This window comes from Melanotaenia boesemani, chromosome 2 (assembly GCF_017639745.1).
Source record: "Melanotaenia boesemani isolate fMelBoe1 chromosome 2, fMelBoe1.pri, whole genome shotgun sequence".
Taxonomy (NCBI): domain Eukaryota; kingdom Metazoa; phylum Chordata; class Actinopteri; order Atheriniformes; family Melanotaeniidae; genus Melanotaenia; species Melanotaenia boesemani.
Window position 1 is genome coordinate 1,095,895 of NC_055683.1, and position 22,716 is coordinate 1,118,610.

Genomic DNA, 22,716 nt, shown 5'->3' on the forward strand with positions numbered 1-22,716 from the left:
TGATGACTCAGCAGTTGTTGGGTGTATCAGTGATGGACAAGAAGCAGAGTACAGAGAACTGGTCGGTCAGTTTGTGAAATGGTGCGGTGACAATCATCTCATCTTGAATACCAAGAAAACAAAGGAGATGATTGTTGACTTCAGGAGGAACAAGAACACACATAGAAGTGTTTCCATCATGGGAGAGGAGGTGGAGGTGGTGGAGGAATACAAGTACCTTGGAGTTCAGCTGGACAACAGACTTGAGTGGAAAAGCAACACTGAGTACATTTACAAGAAAGGTCAGAGCAGACTCTACTTCTTAAGGAAGCTGAGATCTTTTAACGTCTGCACCAAAATGTTGCAAATGTTCTACAGGTCTGTTGTTGAAAGTGCAATCAGCTTTGCAGCAATCTGCTGGGGCAGCGGCATCAGAACCAGAGACTTGAAAAGAATTAACAAACTGATCAAGAAAGCCGGTTCTGTGCTTGGAGTAACTCTGGAGCCGCTGGAGTTGATCATCAAAAAAAGAATTCTGTACAAGCTGACGAAGATAATGGAAGATCCTTCACACCCCCTACACAACGCCGTGACGAAACAACAGAGTGTGTTCAGTGGGAGGCTTGTTCAAGTCCGATGCAAGACAGAGAGATACAGAAGATCCTTCCTTCCAGCAGCTATCAGGCTGAAGAACAAAGCCCTTAATTAATTAATGTGATTGTTTTACTAAAAAATTACTACTACTACAATATTGAATTTCCCTTTGGGATTAATAAAGTATTTTTCATTCATTCATTCATTCATTTCATTCATTCATTAATTAAATAAATATATATTTTAATTAAATGTTCCTTATTTAAAACTGTATATCTAAAACTGTACATTTATTCACAGTTGATTTAATTTAAACTTCAATTATGTTGAATGTATTTTATGGAGAGCCGTTTTATTAAAAACTAAATACTGAAATGAATCAATATCCCATAAAATAAATACAAAATAAAGCAATTACATGTAAACTTCTGAATAATTATTTATTTAATGAATCTTTATTTAATTTATTTAATATATTTGAGTTATTTATTTAATTTTGTATGAACATTTATTTGTTTATTTATTTATCTATTAATCAATACTTTGTCATTAATTTATATAAACTTTTTATTTATTTATTTTATAACTGTATTTAATTTAACGTGGACCTTTTATTTTGCAGTCCCAGCTTTATTTCGCTCTTCTTATATCAGGTTCTTATATTCAAATGAAAGGCCATGGTTCTCTGGAACATCAGCGGTTCACAGGTCTTCCTCTATCTCCATCTAAACTAGAGAAACTTCTGGATGAGTGAAACATCTAAATTTTACATTGGACCATCTCGTCTAGCTGTGGAATTACTCTGGACAGTATTACCACGACTTCCAGTGCTACGGCGAGGAACCTGGATTAGTTACGTTGCTTGTAATCTGGCAACAATTTTTTTGTGAAAAAGTAAACTTTAAATTAGAATAGATGATAAATAATGCAATAAATACATTTACCATTCATTTTTGAGAAGTTAATGTAAATTATGGGGCTACAAAAGATGCTAAATCAAGAGCCGTTTGGGAGCCAAAAGAACTGGTTCTCTGAAAAGAGCCGAACATCCATCACTAGTAATGGATGCTAGTGTGGGAGGGATGTTGTGAGAAAGGCAAACATTGAAGAAAAGACAACATAAAAATGTTTAGAACAGTAAAGAAATAATAAAAATTTAATTCTTCAGTCAATATTTTCTTTGTTTTTTAAGTTTAATTTTATTAAGTGTAATGTTTTTTTTAATTAGGAGTCTGCAACATGTCACAACACTTTTTAAATGTTAAAGTCTGATCCCTGATCACCTCTAACCTCTGAGCTGATTCTGTAAACGTTAATGGATAAAGATGGATGTGTTTGCTCAGAGTAAAGCTGCAGGGCCTAATTCCTCCAACGTTTATCACGTTTGTCTCCAAAACCAGAAGAAATTAAAACCTCTCCCGAAGATTTCCCTCTTCCAAGAACTTTAGATACGAAAGATGGATGGATGGATGATGGATGGATGGATGGATGGATGGATGGATGGATGGATGGATGGATGGATGGATGGATGATGGATGGATGGATGGATGGATGGATGGATGGATGATGGATGGATGGATGATGGATGGATGGATGGATGGATGGATGGATGGATGGATGGATGATGGATGGATGGATGGATGGATGGATGATGGATGGATGGATGGATGGATGGATGGATGGATGGATGGATGATGGATGGATGGATGGATGGATGGATGGATGATGGATGGATGGATGGATGGATGATGGATGATGGATGGATGGATGGATGGATGGATGATGGATGGATGATGGATGGATGGATGATGGATGGATGATGGATGGATGGATGATGAATGGATGGATGGATGGATGGATGATGGATGGATGGATGGATGGATGATGGATGGATGATGGATGGATGGATGATGGATGGATGGATGATGGATGGATGATGGATGGATGGATGATGAATGGATGGATGGATGGATGGATGGATGGATGGATGATGGATGGATGGATGGATGGATGGATGGATGGATGATGGATGGATGGATGGATGGATGGATGGATGGATGGATGATGGATGGATGGATGGATGGATGGATGGATGATGGATGGATGGATGGATGGATGGATGATGGATGGATGGATGGATGGATGGATGGATGGATGGATGGATGGATGATGGATGGATGGATGGATGGATGGATGGATGATGGATGGATGGATGATGGATGGATGGATGGATGGATGGATGGATGATGGATGGATGGATGGATGGATGGATGATGGACGGATGGATGGATGGATGGATGGATGGATGGATGGATGGATAGATGGATGATGGATGGATGGATGGATGGATGGATGATGGATGGATGGATGGATGGATGGATGGATGGATGGATGATGGATGGATGGATGGATGGATGGATGATGGACGGATGGATGGATGGATGGATGGATGGATGGATGGATGGATGGATGGATGGATGGATGGATGGATGGATGATGGATGGATGGATGATGGATGGATGGATGGATGGATGGATCTTTGTGTGTCGGGGAGGTTGGAGTTGGTCTGATCTCTGGTTCAGGTCAGGTGGGACTTATGAACACCGGGCTACAGTGACGCCTGAAGGCAGAGCGTCTGCGCTGATCAGCTTACCAGCAGGATTACAGATTATCTTTGCTGGGACCAGAATCCTCTGCTGGCAAGCAGACCACAGAGAAGAAACGAAAACCTAAATGGTCCTTTTTTCCTCCATTTGTCATTTAAAATGTGATATAAAATAAATATCTGATATGCTGTGTGGTCATTCAGCAATAGACTTATGTTTGTTATTTACAATGTCCATCCATCCATTTTCTATCCCAGGAATGAAAGGTGAGAGGCAGGTACACCTGGACAGGTGGCCAATCCATCACAGGTCAATGCAGAGGGACAAACAACTACTCACTCCTAGACAGAATTTAGACCACTGACATTATGACTTTGGACGGTGGGAGGAAGCCAGAGAACCCTTAGAGAATGTGCACCAGCCCCAGTCGAGCCAGAGGCTGCGGTGCTAAGCACCAAACCACCATGCAGCATTTATATTTCAACTATTTACAATAACTAAAATATAAATGAACCACTATGCTGACCAGCTGGAATACTGACAGAGAGGATGTCATCACCCACCTTCTTGAGGCAGTGCATCCGTGGCCGGTAGTGCTGCCCCCGGTTAGGCCGAGCTGTTCGTATCGTCATACCTGCTGCTGGATGAAGATCAGGTTAAATCACAGATAAATGGTGATAAAAGGCAGGTGTGAGCGGTCACACGTACAACGGGAGAGGCTGTAAACAGGCGAGTGAGTGTGTGTCACAGACGTTAACAAAGTCCTCCTGTGAGGATTGAAGGAAAGGACAGGAAGGTCAGATTTATCCACCAATCAGCTGAAGGAACTCCCCCCAGTATATACAGATAAAAAGCCCGGTGGGGCGGTTGTAAGAGGAGAGAAGCTTGGCTGCTGGGTCATACCTCCAGAAAGAAAAGCTGCATTCTCATCTGAAAAGAAGCAAAGAAAATAATACTTTTCTTTTTTTTTTGTCTTTCTAGTGTAAACGGGGATTTGAAATGATGAGTTAATATGTAAATTTTGGCTGGAAAGGTCAGAGAAATCAGGTCAGACATCTCAGGGTGATCGGGATTTATTTTTAACAAACCAGAAGACTCATATTTACTGTATCATGTAAAATGACTTTTTCAGGTCCAAAATGTCAGGCCTATGTGTAAAACATAAATAAACCAGAATCCCATCCTCCATCTTTTAATCCCAGCAGCAGATCACCAACACATCAGAGGACGAAACGAAGACGTTTCACCATGTGATGAAAATATGAGCTGATAGTAAATCTGATGGAAAAAGTTGGAACAGGAGCAACAAAAAGCTGGAAAAGTACCTGGTACAAACCAGAAACACCTGGAGGAGCATTGGACAACTAACCAGGTTACCTGGCAACAGGTCAGTAACATGACTGGTATAAAAGGAGCATTTCAGAGAGGCAGAGTCTCTCAGATGGAAAGATGAACAGAGCTTCATCAATCTGAGACAAACTGGATCTAAAACTGGAACAATTTCAGAAAAATGTTCCTCAGACTCTGAAGATCCTCCATCTACAGTGTAGAATATCATCAGAAGATTCAGAGAACCAGGAGGAATCTCTGTGTGCTGGGGACAAGGCTGGATGCTGGTGATCTTCTGCATTAAAAGCAGACATGATTCTCTACTGGAAACCACTGCATGGACTCAGGAAGACTTCCAGAAACCACTGTCTGTGAACACAGTTCACCCTGAAACCCACAAATGCAGGTTAAAGCTCCATCATGCAGAGAAGAAGCCAGATGTGGACAGAATCCAGAACCAGCTTCTTCCGTCTTCTCTGGACCAAAGCTCATTTAAAACGGTCTGAGGCAAAGTGGAAACCTGGATGAAGATGTGAAGTAGTTTGTGCTGCGAGCTGCATCTCTGATGGGATGGGGCTGCATTAGTGCCTATGGCGTGGGCAGCTTCCACATCTGTGAAGCTCCATCAATGCTGAAAAGTACATGGAGGTTTTAGAGCAACATCTGCTCCCATCCAGACAACGTCTCTTTCAGGGAAGACCTTGCAGATTTCAGCAAGACGATGCTGAACCACATCCTGCATCCATCACAGCAGCATGGCTTCACAGGAGAAGAGTCCGGCTGCTGAACTGGCCTGCCTGCAGTCCAGACCTTTCACCAGTACACAACATCTGGAGCATCATGGAAGCAGAAATCCAGCAACCAAGGTCCAGGACTGTAGAGCAGCTAGAATCCTGCATCAGACCAGAATGGGACAACATTCCTCTCCTAAAACTCCAGCAACTGGTCTCCTCACTTCCCAGACGTTTCCAGACATGTTAGAAGAAGGGGGTGGCAGGTAAGTGACGCTAATGCTGTAGGTGACGTAGTTCCGGGGGAGACGGCAGATTCAAACTAGGCGCGCCCAAACATTTCTACTTTCATTCGATTGTATTTTGTGCCAACTTAATCAAAATATTCTTTAAAGTAGGACTATAGTGTCTTTAAAAGGTACACTCTGGAGCACAGCGGGGAGGATTTGGCCAGCCTGACAGATTTTATAGATCGTTGTTACGACAGAATCATCATGGGGAAACCAAACAACACGTCAACCCCCTCCACCTCATCCAAGTCCAAGAGACAGCGAAATGAGGATTCACCTGGAGCTATTTCACCAACGGGGAACGACTCAACAGATGTTCTGATCTCCATAGATAAGAAACTCAGTAGTTTTGATGCGCGTTTGAGTCTGGTAGAAATTCTCCACAAAGAGTTCCAGGCGCTACGTGAATCATTAGAATTCAGCCAGAAGCAGGTGGAAAGTCTGGCTGCAGAAAATGCCGGTCTCAGAGAGACGGTAAAATCCCTCACCGAGGGCTTGACCCGTCTCTCAGATGAAAATAAGAAGATTAAGGAAACGGTGATCGATCTGCAGGCGCGGAGCATGAGAGAGAACCTGGTGTTTGCAGGGATTCCAGAGCAGACGGAGGAGGACCCCGAGACCACGGTGAAAAACTTCATCAAAACCCACCTGAAGCTCCCGGAGGAAACGGTGAAAAACATCTCCTTTCACAGAGTCCATCGGCTCGGCGGGAGGAAACCCGGGTCCAGCAGACCAAGACCCATAGTAGCGAAGTTCGTCAGCTTCAAACAGAAGGAGCAGGTGAAGAACCAGGGCCGCGAACTGAAGGGGACCAACTTCGGAGTAAACGACCAATATCCGAGAGAGATTCTGGACCGACGGAGAGTCCTGTTTCCCATCAGAAGGAAATCTATGGCTAATGGCGCTCGCGCTGTCATCGCGGTGGATAAACTGTTTATTAATGGACAACTGTACCGCGACCCGGACATCACTCCGTGGCTCTTCTGATCCCAGGTGCTGTAAGTCAATCTCTCCAAATGATCACTCTTAACTCGCCATTATAGATCACTGACAGTAGAACACACTGCTCGCCTCACCACGGCCTCTACACCTAGATCGATGTATTTTTTTCTGTTTCACCACTCTTCTCACTTTTCACTTTTCACTATCTTTCTATTTCACGTCTTCACTGTTAATTGTAATCCAGCTCGTAATATCAGCAGCGCACGCAACACCGTCAGGACGCACAGCCGCACCATACATGATACATATAAACACTCGCGTTTACTGTATGAGAGAACACGCATTAAGGTAGACTACATATACGGACATTTAACATACGGACAAACACGCGCAATCAGGCTGCATGCAAACACGCGCGAACACGCAAGAGGGGCGCACAAAGACACACGCGTCAGTAACACGCATGAAGCATTAAACCGTTCACAATAACCATGTTAAAAATCGTCTGTTGGAATGTACATGGAGCCGGTTCCAGGGAGAAGAGGTTGAAGATCTTTAATAAATTACAGGAGCTGCAGGCTGACATTGTCTTACTACAAGAGACTCATTTAACAAACTCAACCATAGATCTTCTTAAAACAGCTCAGTTTCCTCATGTTTACTCAGCTTGTTATAATTCTAGGCAGAGAGGAGTAGCTACTCTTATTAATAAGAGACTAAATTTTGACATAGATAGCACAGTAGTGGATCCGGAAGGCAGATTTCTGATAACTTTATTATCTATTTGTAATATCAAATTATGTATTACCAATGTATATGGCCCCAATGCAGATGATCCCTCCTTTTTCCACTCCCTGTTTGCTACACTCCAGAATTATTCAGATAACAGAATAGTGCTAGCTGGTGATTTTAATGTAGTCTTGACTGAACAAGATCGCTGCAGCACATCAGGTAGTCATCGAGTCTGGCAGTCGTCAGAAACTATCAAACAGTACATGAAGGATTTTGGTCTTTGCGATGCTTGGCGCTCTCACCATCCTAAACTAAGAGAATACACCTTCTTCTCTTCAGTTCACCACTCCTTCTCTAGACTAGATTATATTTTAAATAGTAACTCACTAATGGGCGACATTTCAGAGACTCAGATACATCCAATCAGCATCAGCGATCACGCACCAGTTTCATTCAGTCTGAGAATCAAAAATAATAAACCGATTGGTAAAAGCTGGAGATTTAACACCTCTTTATTGAAAGATCCTGAGTTTATTGATTATTTTAAAAAAGAATGGTCAATTTATATAGAAAAAAATGACATGCCTGAAACTTCAGCGTGTCTCCTTTGGGAAGCAGGAAAAGCAGTAATGCGAGGGAAAATAATTTCCTTCTCCTCACATAAGAAGAAGAAGGAAACAGCAAGAGTTTTAGAATTAGAACTCAGGATTAAATCATTGGAGGAGCCTTACCGCATTTCCCCCGAAGAGCACACAATGAATAATATAAGGAAAACTAAATTGCAGCTTAAAGAAATTATAGATAAAAAAACACAGTTTTTAGTGCAAAGACTTCGCTTGGAGAACTTTGAACATAGTAACAAATCTGGAAAGTTTTTAGCAAATCAACTAAAAACAAACAAGGAGAAAACAACAATCTCCTCTGTTAAAGATCAAGACAGAAACATCAGCCATGACCCAGACAAGATAAATGACACGTTTAGAAGCTTCTATAAAACATTATATGAATCACAGATTAATCCAACAGATGAACATATTGAACAATTTTTAAACAACATTAATCTACCAAAACTAAAAAATGAAAATAAAATAACTTTAGATGCACCTATTACTGTAGATGAACTCCACGAAGCTCTCCAACATATGCCCAACAATAAAGCCCCGGGTCCAGATGGTTACTCAGCAGAATTTTACAAGGAATTCTGGACAACGCTAGCTCCTACATTTTATAATATGTTGTTAGAAATACAGGAAAAACAAAAAACACCGCAAAATATGAACTTAGCTAATATAACACTATTGCTAAAACCAGGCAAAGACCCCACACTTCCATCCAGTTACCGTCCCATATCTTTAATAAATGTAGACCTGAAAATAATTAGTAAAGCTCTTGCCAGAAGGATAGAAAAAATAACCCCTCTTATAATACATCCGGACCAGACAGGTTTTATAAAAGGTCGACATTCATCTACTAACACGCGTAGACTAATTAACCTCATAGATTACTCTACTTTCCATAATCTAGAATCCACAATCATTTCTCTAGATGCAGAAAAAGCCTTCGACAGGGTAAACTGGAAGTTTCTATTTGCAACACTAGACAAATTTGGGTTTGGACCTGCTTTCATAGAGTGGATTAAAATATTATATAATAACCCAAATGCATGTGTGAAAACCAACGATCAAACTTCTCCAAGCTTCCGCTTACAGAGAGGCACCAGACAGGGCTGTCCACTCTCCCCCTCACTTTTTGCCATTTTCATAGAGCCGTTAGCAGCTGCTATTAGACAAAATATAGAAATTAAAGGAATCCAGGGCAAAAACATAGAACATAAAATAAGTCTTTATGCAGATGATATATTACTTTTCCTTCAGAACTCACAAACATCACTCTCTGAGACAATCACAGTTATTAATAAGTTCTCATCAATATCTGATTATTCTATTAACTGGTCTAAGACTACAGCCATGTCCATCAACTGTGACCTACAAAACATCCCTAATATCAAAATACAGACAGGAAACATTAGATATTTAGGTATAAATATTTCCCCCAGATTATCAGATTTAACAAAATTAAACTATGTTCAGCTACTAAAAACAATAGAAGATGATCTCTTACGGTGGAGGCGCTTACCCATCTCACTAATGGGGAGAGTTGCCACCATTAAGATGATGATTCTACCTAAAGTTAATTATTTATTTTCAATGATACCCACTAAACCCTCCACCAGTTGGTTTAAATCTCTGGACTCTTTCATATCCAAGTTTCTTTGGAAAAACAAGCCGTCACGTATCAGTCTTGAAAACCTTACAGCAGACTAAAGATAGAGGAGGACTGGATCTACCAAACTTTAATCACTACTTTATAGCTAACAGACTGCAGTACATCTCAATGTGGCTCAAACCCAGTTATCTGGATGAGCCGTGGCTAGATAGGGAGCAGGCTTTGTGTGAGGACTTAGTCATCTCTGACCTGCCATTCATCAGCTCAACCATTAAACCATATAAGTGCTTTAAAAGCCTTAACATCCGTTTTTCCTTAATGGCTTGGTGGGAATTCTGTAAGATAACCAGATCTTCCCTCTTTCCATGTAGACTTACACCCATCTGGAACAACCCTGACATCCTGCAGAACAAAAAGATGATAAACTTCACTCAATGGAAGACTAAAGGAATACAACAGTTAGGACAGATAATAGAAAATGGAAACTTTGTATCTTTCAACACAATTGTCTCACAGTATGGAATCAACAGCAATAAATTCTTAGAGTACCACCAACTAAAATCAATTATATGTAAGAAGTATACCCCTGTACAGTTAGACTTGCAGCTTCCTGTCAGAATAGCAGAATTCTTGAATCTTAATACTCCAAAATTATTATCAAAAATATATAGATTACTTGCAAAGCTAGAAGACAGGATATCTCTCCCAACTTCAAAATGGGAAGATGATTTATCTAATAACTTTGATCAGAAAAGATGGTCACAAATATGTTTAAACATGTTTAAAATGACTCAGAATTCAAATATACAACTAATACAATTCAAAATTCTCCATAGAACTCATTATACAGGACACAGGATGTTCAGGATGGGCCTTTCACCATCAGATATCTGCCCACACTGCTCTGAGAACACTTCTGATAGCTACATCCATGCGCTGTGGTCCTGCACACCTGTCCAAAGGTTCTGGATTAAGGTGTGTGAAGATCTCTCAAAATGGTTTAAAACCAGTTTTTCTGCAAACCCCACACTTTGCCTACTGGGCGACCTGGGTGACACTAACATAGGAATACACTCCATAAACTTGGTCCTCGCAGTCTTATGCATCGCAAAGAAAACTATCCTTGTGAACTGGAAAGATAAGAATAATTTGTCTATCCAGCAGTTTAGAAATCTCCTGTTAGATCACATCAACATTGAGACAATGTCTGCCTCCTCCAGGAACCAATCAGATGACTTTCATTCCCTCTGGTCCCCTGTGACTGGCTACATCACCTAATGTAGGTGGAGGATTGCGGCTTCGCTGGGATGGGGGTGGATATGGGTGGGGGGTCCCTGGTGGCTTCGGGTCTCCGGTTGTCTCCTGGGTGGGGATCTCGGCTGCTCCGCTGCTGGGTCGGCTGGGGGTTCCGGTCTGGGCGGGCGGCATTGGGTGGGCCCCGGGGTGGGACTGCCTCGTGGCGGTGGGGGGTGGCTGCCGGGGTGCCTGGGTCGGTGTCCGTCGGCCCCTGGCCGGGTGGCCGGTCGGGCCCGGGGTGGGCCGGGTGGGGGCCCCGGGCTCTGGGGTGTCGGGTCTCCCCCCTCTCCTGGGGGTGGGGGGTCTGCCGCTGCTGGGGGGGGCTGGGCCCGTCCGGATGTGCCGTGCCGGGGGTTGGTCCGTGCCCTGGTGCTTGGTCGCAGCCCCGGAACCTGGGTGGGGGTGTGTTTGTATATAGGTGGGTGTGTGTGTGTGTGTGTGTCTGTAGGTATGCGGGTGTGTGGGTGGGTGTAGAGGGATGTGTGTGCTGTATGTGTGTGTGGGTGTGTATGAAGGTCTAGGTGTGTGTGTGTATGTGTGTGTGAGTGGTGTGCGGGTGTGTGTGTGGAGGTCTATGTGGGATGTGTGTGTGGGTGTGTGTGAAGGTGTGTATATATGAGTGTGTGCACGTGGAGGTCGAGGTGTGTGTGGAGGAGTGAAGGAGTGGGTGGAGGCGTGAGTATGTATGGAGGTGCTTGTGTGTATATGCAGGTATGTATGTGAGTGCGTGTGTAGTGGTGTATGTGTATGGAGGGGTATGAGAGTGTGTGTGTATGTGGGCACCGGTGTGTGTGTCTATAGGTATGTGCGTGAAGTGTGTGTGTGGAGGTATGTGCACGTATTGAGGTGTTGGTGTATAGAGGTGTGTGAGAGGGTGTGTGAGTGGCTGGGGTAAAAAAAAAAAAAAAAAAAAAAAAAAGTGTGTGCGTTTGCAGGGGGTTAGGACGTGTCCTCTGGGGGGCGCCCTGGCCGGGTGTTGGGGGCGTGGGCCTGGGGTTCCCTTCCTTTGCCTCGCCCCCCTCCCACTCAGAAAGAGGAAAGTGGCCCCTTGGGCTGGTGGCTGGCCCCTGGGGGGGTTCGTGGCGTACCTGGGTTGGGGTGCCTGCTCCGGGCCTGTGACGCCCTTCGGGGCCGGCGGTGGACGGGGGCGCCCTAAGCCACTGGCGGGTCGTCTTCCAGGGGGGAGGCTTACTCCCCTCTGGACCTACATCTCCTGACCCCTCCCCTCCCCCACTCTTCACTACATACACAGGTAGGGCTGTGGGAGGTGTGCTTGTTGCGCTGGGCGGGGCAGGGGGGTCATCATAGTGGCCCTGTTGCTTCGCCGAGCGGCAGCATGCCTCCCAGCTTTTAACTCCACTTAGTCACTGAGCACAAATAACATTTGCAACATACAAACACGTTTTGGGGGGTGGAACATGCGAGGTCAGGTGGGTGGGACTGCTCAGGTGGCCCCACCCCCTCCTCAATGCAGTTACTGCCCCCCAATTTTAACCCTCTTTTTTTTAATTGCAAACAGCACATAATATATTCCATCACTAGTGGGGGAGGGAGGGGGGATGGGGTCTTCAAGCGCCCCTGTCTCCATGGATGGCCCGGGGGCGGGGCGGGTGGCCTGTCGCGTTGGCCCGGGGCGTAGGCGGGCTGTCCCGGGGGGTTTTGGCTGCTGGCCCTGGGGGGAAGGTGCTGTTTTGGGGGTGGGGAGTGGGGGGGCGGGGGCGGGGTGGGGGGTTGGGGGCCTGGCTCGTGTCTCCTCGCCTCCTGGCTGGGGCTGTCCCCCCGTGGCGTGGGGTGGCGGGAGGATGGTGGTGGGGGGATGGTGTTTGTGTGTGTGTGTGTTGGGGGGGGGGGGGGGTGGTGTGTGGGTGGGAGTGTGGTGTGGGTGTGGGGGGATGGGTGGTGGAGGGATGGTGTGTGGGAGGGTGGGGTGTGTGGAGGTGGATGCGTGGTGTGTGGGGGGGGGGGCGGTGTGGGTGTGGGAGGATGAATGGTGGAGGGATGATGTATGTGTGGGAGGATGGGGTATGTGTGGGAGAATGTATGGTGCAGGGATGGGGGAGTGTGTGGGAGGATGGATGGTGGAAGGATGGTGTGTGTGCGGGAGGATGGATGGTGTATGGGAGGGAGGATGGTGTGTGTGTGGGGGAGTGGTGTATGTTTGGGAGAGTGGGTGATGGAGGGGTGGTGTGTGTGTGTGGGAGGATGGGGTACGTGAAGGTGGATGTTTGGTGTAGGAGAATGATGTATGTGTGGGAGGATGGGTAGTGGAAGGAAGGTGTGTGTGTGTGTGTGTATGGGAGGTGTGAAGGTGGATGAATGGTGTGTGAGAGGGAGGATGGTGTATGTGTGGGAGGATGAGTGGTGGAGGGATGATGTGTGTGTGGGAGGATGGGATAGGTGTGGGAGAGTGTATGGTGGAAGGATGGTGTGTGTGTGGAAGGATGGATGGTGGAAGGATGGTGTGTGTGTGTGGGAGGACAGAGTATGTGAGGGTTGAATGGTGTATGCGTGGGAGGATAAATGGAGGAGTGGAAGGAGAGTGTGTGTGTTTGTGTGTGTGTGTGTTGGTCTGGGGGGGGGGGCAGGACTGGTTCTCGGGGTGTGCGGCTGGGCGCTGGGGTGTGGGGCTGGCCTCTGGTGGTGGCCGTCTGGGCGGGCCGGGTCCCCCCGGGTGGCGTGCTGGCCCTCGGCCTGTGGGGGAGGGGGGTGTCCCTGCGCTCCTGGGCCCGGGCCCTCTGCCCCGTCTGTCCCGGGCGGCCGGTGCCCGGGGGGGTCGGGGACTGCTGGCCTCGGCCCGCCGGGGCCGGTGCCCTGGGTCCGCTGGGCGGCTCCTGCTGGGGTCTCCTGCTGCTGCCTTCCTGGGCGGGCGAGTGGTCGTCTCTGTGGACCGGTCGGGGTCTGTTGCCTGCGGGGGGGCCGGTGGCCTGGGTCTCGGGACCGCTGGCCTGACTCTGGCCTCTGTTCAAGTGAGGTGGCATCTGCATGATCACTCTGCATGGTCACTCCTTCCTGAACGTCTCCACACAGTCTTTGCGTCGCCGTGTGGCCGAGTTCTCCAACACATCCACACAGGTTTCTCTGCGCGTGTTCTTGAATACAGCAGTTTCACTTATATCTATTATCATATTTTGTTTCTTTTTTTAATTATTTCTGTTCTTATTATTATTATTACTCTTACTCTTATTATTATTATTGTTACTATTATCAACTAGTTGTGTAATGGCCTACTGGCTAGGATGATCGTAGCTATATATGTTGTAAGTAGTATGGATTACATGGTCTTCTGTATGATGTTTCAAGTCCCCACCCGCACTCCCCACACCCTTTCTGTCCCTCTCTCTCCCCTCCCTCTTCTCTCTACTTTCTTTTCTCTCTCTCTCTCTCTGTCCCCTCCGGTCGAGTCCAGCATTAAGAGTCTGATTTAATAAAGTTTTTCATCAAGAGGGACTTTATACATGTAGTATAAATCCCTGCTTGATAGAGTAAAATTGCCCAGCACCAGACAGCAGCCAGACAATCATTCTGTTTGCAACGATGCTGGACAAGACAGGTTAAAAAAAAAAAAAAAAAAAAAGAAGAAGAGGTGCTACACCATGCTGAACATCACCCTGGAACTACTTTTTACACCATGCTGAACATCACCCTGGAACTACTTTTTACACCGTGCCGAACGCCACCCTGGAACTACTTTTTACACCGTGCCGAACGTCACCCTGGAACTACTTTTTACACCGTGCCGAACGTCACCCTGGAACTACTTTTTACACCGTGCCGAACGCCACCCTGGAACTACTTTTTACACCGTGCCGAACGTCACCCTGGAACTACTTTTTACACCGTGCCGAACGTCACCCTGGAACTACTTTTTACACCGTGCCGAACGTCACCCTGGAACTACTTTTTACACCGTGCCGAACGTCACCCTGGAACTACTTTTTACACCGTGCCGAACGTCACCCTTGAACTACTTTTTACACCGTGCCGAACGCCACCCTGGAACTACTTTTTACACCGTGCCGAACGCCACCCTGGAACTACTTTTTACACCGTGCCGAACGCCACCCTGGAACTACTTTTTACACCATGCTGAACGTCACCCTGGAACTACTTTTTACACTGTGCCGAACGTCACCCTGGAACTACTTTTTACACCGTGCCGAACGCCACCCTGGAACTACTTTTTACATCATGCCGAACACCACCCTGGAACTACTTTTTACACCGTGCCGAACGTCACCCTGGAACTACTTTTTACACCGTGCCGAACGTCACCCTGGAACTACTTTTTACACCGTGCCGAACGCCACCCTGGAACTACTTTTTACACCATGCCGAACGTCACCCTGGAACTACTTTTTACACCGTGCCGAATTCACCCTGGAACTACTTTTTACACCGTGCCGAACGCCACCCTGGAACTACTTTTTACACCGTGCCGAACGTCACCCTGGAACTACTTTTTACACCGTGCCGAACGTCACCCTGGAACTACTTTTAACACCGTGCCGAACATCATCCTGGAACTACTTTTTACACCGTGCCGAACATCACCCTGGAACTACTTTTTCCAGACGTGTTGCTATATCAGATTCACTATCAGCTCATATTTTCACCATCTGAGATGTTATTGATCTTCTGCTGGGAGTAAAAGATGATGATGGGGTTCTGCTTTAATTTACATTTTACACAGCATCCCAGCATGTCTGGATCTGTTCCAACAGATCAATCAAACCCTGAAGTTCAGAGTCGGATCAGAAATAGAAACTAATAGAAATTAAGGTTTTGAATATATTTATGATTGTTCACAAATAAATGTAATTTTACTTCCAAACATATGAAGTGAAAAACTTTGCGTCTCTATCAGAAGAGAGCTGAGGTGATGCTGCAGGAAACACCCCAAAACACCAAAGCAAGAGCGCGTTCACGCGGCTCGCCCAGCACGCACTCCATTGTGCTGCGTTCAAAGAGAATTTGTTTTATTTCAGGCTCCGAAACCCTGCATGTGACAGACAAAAATTCTTCATTTGGTTCTCACTTGATTGACGATATTGCTTGACTTTCTTTTCTTAATGTAAACATGGACTCATAATAGATTATTTAACGAATGTAAAATAACATTTCTCTGCTTTATAGGAAGAATATAATTTATTTGCTAAAACACATGTATTTTAACGCAAATGCTACATTTGTTACACGGATTAATATTTTGTTATAATTTTTGAAATCTTGAGATCCTTCACCCAACATATTCTGATGCATGTACAGGGTTCATTACAGGGAATGAACCCTGTAAGCTTTCTGTCCTCTGACTTCCTGTGGCACGTGAACGCGGCAGCGCACTGGCGCGAGCTCAGCCCTCCTCGCTCACGGTATCGATGAAGTTGTTTCAAAGATGGCGGACTTCCTGCCGTCCCGCTCCCTTTTATCAGTATGTTTTCCAAACTGTCTCCTTACGAGTGGCGAGGCGGAGCAGTTACGGAAATCGAAAGAAATAGATAAATGTATTCACCGAGATAAGACGTACGTTAAGAGGCTAGTAAAGATCTTACTACTCGGAGCGGGTGAGAGCGGCAAGTCCACCTTCCTCAAACAGATGCGCATTATCCATGGGCAGGACTTTGACCAGAAGGCCAAGGAAGAGTTCCGAGCTACAATTTATAGTAATGTTATTAAAGGTAAGACGACACCGAGAAGCTGTGGTGCGTGCTTTGGTACAGTTAGTTTGGTTAGCCTCCCTGCTACTGGCTGTGGGAAGTTGGGAGCCATGTTAGCTGCGGCTGAACTGATTTGGCCACTTTTCTGTGCTCGACCAACCTAGTCTGGTTAGTTAGCTGGTTAAGCAAACCAAGAAACGCCCATGCTGATAGTGTATCTTAGTGAGGCCGCGGCGCGTGCGTTGGGGTGTCAGTGGTTAGCGCTTCATGGTCCTTTCCCAGTCTGGCTGATGGTAAACAGAAGTTTGACGTGTTCCTCGTGGCGGCTCTTACGGTCACCGAAAGGCTGTGGAAATTGTGTGTTTACCATAAAGATTAGATTAGACTTTATTATCTCACAGTGGAGAAATTAACTTGTTACAGCAGCTCTTGTTATAGAATAAAGTGCAGAAAGACAGAATAAGGTGAACATGCATCACAGCAATATAAATTATTTACAAGAAAAAGTCTAAGAAAAGCAAAAAATATGTACCATTATAAATATAATATATATATATATATAGTATATATATATATATATATATATATATATATATATATATATATATATATAAAATATATACATATATATATAATTGACAGTGCAAAAGAAAACAACCTCACAGACTATATACATATTTACATGGTGATGGTGGGATATGAAGAATATGATGACATTGATAATGGGGGGGGGGGGGTATTGCACAGTAAAATATAAATAAATATTACACAGTATTATGACTATACAGATAAGTTGTACAGTCTCTCAGTCTGCTGCTGAAGGAGCTGCTCAGCCCCCCCACAGTCTGGTGCAGCGGGTGAGAGGTGTTGTCCATGATGGATGTGAGCTTGGCCAACATCCTCCTCTCACCCACCTCCTCCACAGAGTCCAGCGGGCAGCCCAGGACAGAGCTGGCCCTCCTGACCAGCTTGTTCAGTCTCTTCCTGTCCCGGTCGGTGCTGCTCGCTCCCCAGCAGACAACGGCGTAGAGGACAGCAGAGGCTACCACAGAGTCATAAAATGTCCTTAGCAGAGGCCTGCATACTCCAAAGGACCTCAGTCTCCTCAGGAGGTGGAGGCGACTCTGGCCCTTCTTGTACAGGGCGTCTGTGTGGTGTGACCAGTCCAGTTTATTGTTGAGGTGAACACCCAGGTACTTGAAACTGTCCACCCGGTCAATGTCCTTCCCCTGGATGTTCACCGGTGTGTGGGGTAGTGTCCTTCTCCGGAAGTCAATCACCATCTCCTTGGTCTTACTGGTGTTTAAGCACAGGTGGTTGCGCTCACACCAGTCCACAAAGTCCCTGATGACTGACCGGTACTCCAGCTCGTTCCCCTCAGACACACAGCCCACAATGGCTGAGTCGTCAGAGAACTTCTGGAGATGACAGCTGCTGGTGTTGTAGGTGAAGTCCGAGGTGTAGAGGGTGAAGAGGAACGGTGAGAGCACTGTTCCTTGAGGGGCCCCCGTGCTGCAGACTACCACCTCCGACACACAGTTCTGCAGACGCACGTACTGTGGCCGGTTGGTGAGGTAGTCGATGGTCCACGCAGCTAACTTTCCATCCACTCCAGCTCCTTCCAGCTTCCCCCGCAGCAGCACCGGCTGGATGGTGTTAAACGCACTGGAGAAGTCAAAAAACATGACTCTCACGACGCTCCCAGCGGTCTCCAGGTGAGCCAGCGCCCTGTGCAGTAGGTAGATGACAGCATCATCCACCCCGATGTTTGGCCTGTAGGCAAACTGCAGCGGGTCCATCGTGGTGCACACCACGGAGCGGAGGTGACAGAGGATGAGCCTCTCCATGGTCTTCATCAGGTGGGAGGTCAAGGCGACGGGTCTGTAATGGTTCGGTTCCTTCGCGTGTGATATCTTAGGAACCGGAACCACACAGGAGGTCTTCCACAGGACAGGGACCTTCTCCAGGCTGAGGCTCAGGTTAAAGATGTACCTGAGCACCTCACAGAGCTGGTCTGCACAGGTCCTGAGCAGCCTGGGGCTGATGCCGTCTGGTCCTGCAGCTTTCCTGTTCTTCAGCCGCCTCAGTTCTCTCCTCACCTGGGCCGATGTAAGGGAGAGGGGGGAGGTGGAGGGCAGTGGGGGGCTGGTGGTGGAGTCCATTGGTGTGGAGTGGAGATGGGGGGTAGGTGAAAGTGGAGGTGAAGATGAAGGTGGTCGGGGGAAGGGGATGGTAGACGCTGGACTGGGGATGTGTGAAGAGGAGGGAGGGGGGGCAGAGACAGTGGGGTTAGAATCAAATCTGTTAAAAAACAGATTTAAATCATTGGTCCAGCGCTGGTCTCCATCAGCTGTCTCCTTCAGCCCTCTCCACACGTCCCGTGTGTTCTTCTGCTCCAGCCGCTCCTCCAGCTTCTTCCTGTAGCTGTCCTTGGCCCGCCTGATCTTGTACTGGAGTTCATGCTGAACTCTCCTCTGCTCCTCTCTGTCCCCTGAAATGAAAGCCCTCTTCTTCTGGTTCAGCAGGACTTTAAGCTCAGGGGTCACCCAGGGTTTGTTGTTGGAGAAACACCGCACCCTCCGGGTTGGCACAGTGTTCTCCACACAGAAGTTGATGTAGTCCGTGATGCAGTGGGTCAGGCCATCAATGTCCTCTCCATGAGAGCTGCAGAGTGTCTCCCAGTCTGTGGTTTGGAAACAGTCTCTCAGTCTCTCATTGGCCTCATCGGTCCACACTTTCACAGACTTCTTCTGTGCCAGCTGTCTTCTCACCCTGGGTGTGTATTCAGGGAGCAGATGTACGAGGTTGTGATCAGAGCGTCCAAGCGGGGGGAGGGGGGCGGAGGTGTATGCGTCCTTCACATTAGCATACAGTAGGTCCAGCGGTTCCATCATCACGGCTTTTTCTTTTTACCTGAACCATCAGCAGGTCTGAGCTCTGGACGCCTCATGAGCTCTGACAGATAACAGAGAATGAACCCAGCTGTGCCATATTTCAGCTTTACATAGTGAATTAATAAATAAATAAATGTATTTGATCTGTTTACTTTATTTCTTAGACCACATTTAATCTGTGAGACATGTAGATGAACATTGGCCCAGCTGGCATTTACCCATATTTACAGGAAACTTCTGGAACCCTAAATAGTCACTTTCTTATTTTGAGACGTATAAATATAATCCGTCATCCACCCACCCATCCATCCATCCACCCTTCCATCTGTCCATCCATTCATCCAATGGACTGCGCCGGTGAAAACTGACCGCTCGCATGAAAACAAACAGCTCAGATTAAAACTGATCGCTCCCCTTTAAACAGATCGCTCCCCATTAAACGGATCGCTCCCCTTTAAAACGGATCACTCCCCGTGAAAACGGATCGCTCCCCTTTAAATGGATCGCTCCCCTTTAAAACGGATCGCTCCCCTTTAAACAGATCGCTCCCCTTTAAAACGGATCGCTCCCCTTTAAACGGATCGCTCCCCTTTAAAACGGATCGCTCCCCGTGAAAACGGATCGCTCCCCTTTAAACGGATCGCTCCCCTTTAAAACGGATCGCTCCCCGTGAAAACGGATCGCTCCCCTTTAAACGGATCGCTCCCCTTTAAAACGGATCGCTCTCCTTGAAAACGGATCGCTCCCCTTTAAAACGGATCGCTCCCCGTGAAAACGGATTGCTCCCTTTTAAAACGGATCGCTCCCCGTGAAAACGGGTTGCGTGCGTGAAAACAGGTGTTTTAGGATTACGTTTCAGGTGACTTATCAGGTTTGTAGTACCGAAGTCGTTCTACTTTTTTCTTCTCGTGGAACTTGTTTGGAACAGTTATTACAAATAACCAGCGAACTGAAGAATTCCCACGCTACCGACGCCATGTTGTCAAACGTAAGCACGCTGTGCTGCATTCACAAGGTGATGCATTCACAAGGTGAACATTCCCTGTTCTCATGTTTGCTAGTCGTTCTTCCAGCCTTTTCACGTTTACTATTCTATTGTAACATACACACTGGATGTGGGTTTAAGTCAGTAACTCAGTCAGTTTTCTGGTTAGATAACAAATTAAAAAACTACCAAAACTATGACCGAGTTTTCTTCCAACATGAGGGGTTATTCTTACATTTTTCCAGTCAGAAAGATTTTCTTTCTTTATGCCAACGTCACATGAATGCAGCATTCACTGCAGACCAATCAGGTCTCAGAGTATAAGCGGAGCACTGCCGTGCTGACAAAAATATGTGTTATCGGGGCAAGTCGTTGTATTGGACTTATTGGAATGACATAATAATTTCCCATTATCAACCCGATAATTATCGGGCCGACAGCTATCGTGCGCCCACAGTCTTAGCATTAGCTACTTGAGATAGCCCAGGGTCTTAGCGTTAGCTGTTAATGTGAGTAGGATCACGTTACCAGAAATGAGGACATAAAAAAATCGATTTCCAAGTTTTAAAAATCAATATTGGATTTATTTAATTTCAATAGATTCAAATCAATAAACTAAATTTTAGTGCTGGGTAACTGGGAGTAGATGTAAAATATGCTAGCGTTAGTATTAGGGTATGGCAACATTTCCATATCATGGTTTTTTCTAAAATGTTTTTTTTGTATTTGTGTGTTCTTATTAGAAGATAATGTTGGTAAGTGTTCTAACCAATATTCTCTTTTAATAAGAAAAGAATTGCTGCACTCGATTGGCCTTAAGTAGCCCGTTGTACTGTCATAAAGACTGTACCATGTGTCCAGATACAGGACACATCTACGGTTCGGTAGGGCATCCAAAGTTTTCACCATTGTCTTGAAGCCGTCTTTCTCTACGGTATTTATAGGAGCCATATCCTTGATGAGGTGGAATGTGATTGTGTTAGTTATCTCGACCCACCGCTTGCTGGTTTTACCTCATATGCATCCCTTTAGCAAACGCCTAGCTAGTATCATAGTGGTTGTAAGTGCATAATGTGCTAGCATTAGTATCATCCAAATGACCTAGCCAGTGCTGACTGTCGGTGTAATGTCACTAAAGACGTGGACGAAGAAGTCAAGACAAAGCGGCCTGAATCGGAGGCAGTGTGAGTCTGTCGCTGTAAAATGTAGACTAAGTCAACACTGCATAGCCAGTTTTGCCCGGCTGATCGCTCTTATCCAGGCTGTTCGCTGGTGTTTCTTCCCAGGAAACCGGTAAAAATGCTTTCCCTGTGCGCATGCCATTTTGCCTTAACAATGCGAACAGTCAAACACACAATAACTGTCCAGAAAAGCTTTAACTTCCTTGGTAAAGACTTACTACATATTTCAGTTGACAGCTTAGCCCTCTGACCAGCAGAAGCAGTTGTGAGCATGAACGAGTGACGTATACATAAATTACAAAAATCACCCATGACGTCTGATATTTTCCTTTTAAACAGCAACTTTTTCCTGACATGTCGGGCATGTTTTTCTGTCTGTCTCTCACTCTGCTGGACTTCCATTAAACTCCACAAAAGTACTGTGATGTCCATCGTTCTTAACAGAATATTCTGTGATCACGGACCTTTCTTTTCTGTGTTTTGTTGTCTGCTAATCAAACGAAGGAAGAGCGCAGTATATGTGTTGAACGTGTCGGGAGTATGAGACCCCCAATTTTAACCCTCATGTCCTCCACCTGCATTTCTGTACATGTCCCTCTCTCTCTGTATTTATTTGTATTATTTTTGTTTTTAACCTGGTGATTTTGGTTGTGTTACGACTAGTAGCATGAATGTTTTGCAATAATTAATATTTTTAGTCAAACTGAGTAAATCCAGTTTCTTTTTCTGTCTCTGGTGACCTTCATAACCAACTGTCCACCCACAAAAAGTTATAAAATCATTATTATCAATATTTTCTTCTGCTTTGTTTTCTCATAAATCACTGCAAGAACTTCAGACCTGCTAGAAAACCATTTAAACCAGGGGTGCCCAAGTCCGGTCCTCGAGATCCACCATCCTGAAACTTTAAGATGCAACCCTTCTCCAACACACCTGAATGAAATGACTGGCTCGTTACAGGCCTCTGCAGCTCTGAATGACATGCAGATGACATCTGATTCAAGAAGGGTTGCATCTACAAGTTGCAGGATGGAAGATCTCAAGGACCAAACTTGGGCAGCCCTGGTTTAAACCTTTTTGTGCCACTTGGAATATTAGAATGGTTAATTATAAATTAAAAACTCACAAAATATTATTTTCTACTTAATAGTCCCATGTGGGTAAACACACAGATACAAAATTACAGTAATTTCCTGCATCTTCCTACTATGGAAAACCAGTTGAATCCGGTAGAATCCAGTAAAAATGTTAAATATCATGATTTTTTTTCCAAATGA

General features: G+C 45.7%; 2 protein-coding genes across 3 annotated transcripts in view; one reads left to right on the forward strand and one right to left on the reverse strand.

Annotated features, from left to right (window-relative positions):
* The window catches only part of rgs9a (regulator of G protein signaling 9a), a 49,601-nt gene extending 45,086 nt beyond the window's left edge, over window positions 1–4,515 (reverse strand). Inside the window, exon 1 of the mRNA XM_042001380.1 lies at window positions 3,743–4,515. Within this exon, the coding sequence (XP_041857314.1) occupies window positions 3,743–3,811 (69 nt within the window). The 5' untranslated portion in view covers window positions 3,812–4,515. The remainder of the gene's footprint in view (window positions 1–3,742) is intronic.
* Window positions 4,516–16,062: 11,547 nt separating this feature from the next.
* Window positions 16,063–22,716, forward strand: part of LOC121650117 (guanine nucleotide-binding protein subunit alpha-13) — a 42,646-nt gene continuing 35,992 nt past the window's right edge. The window contains exon 1 of one of the 2 annotated variants that reach the window (XM_042001441.1): window positions 16,063–16,400. In XM_042001441.1, coding sequence (XP_041857375.1) covers window positions 16,118–16,400 — 283 coding nt within the window. In that variant the 5' untranslated portion in view covers window positions 16,063–16,117. The remainder of the gene's footprint in view (window positions 16,401–22,716) is intronic. The other variant, XM_042001450.1, reaches the window with a different exon arrangement.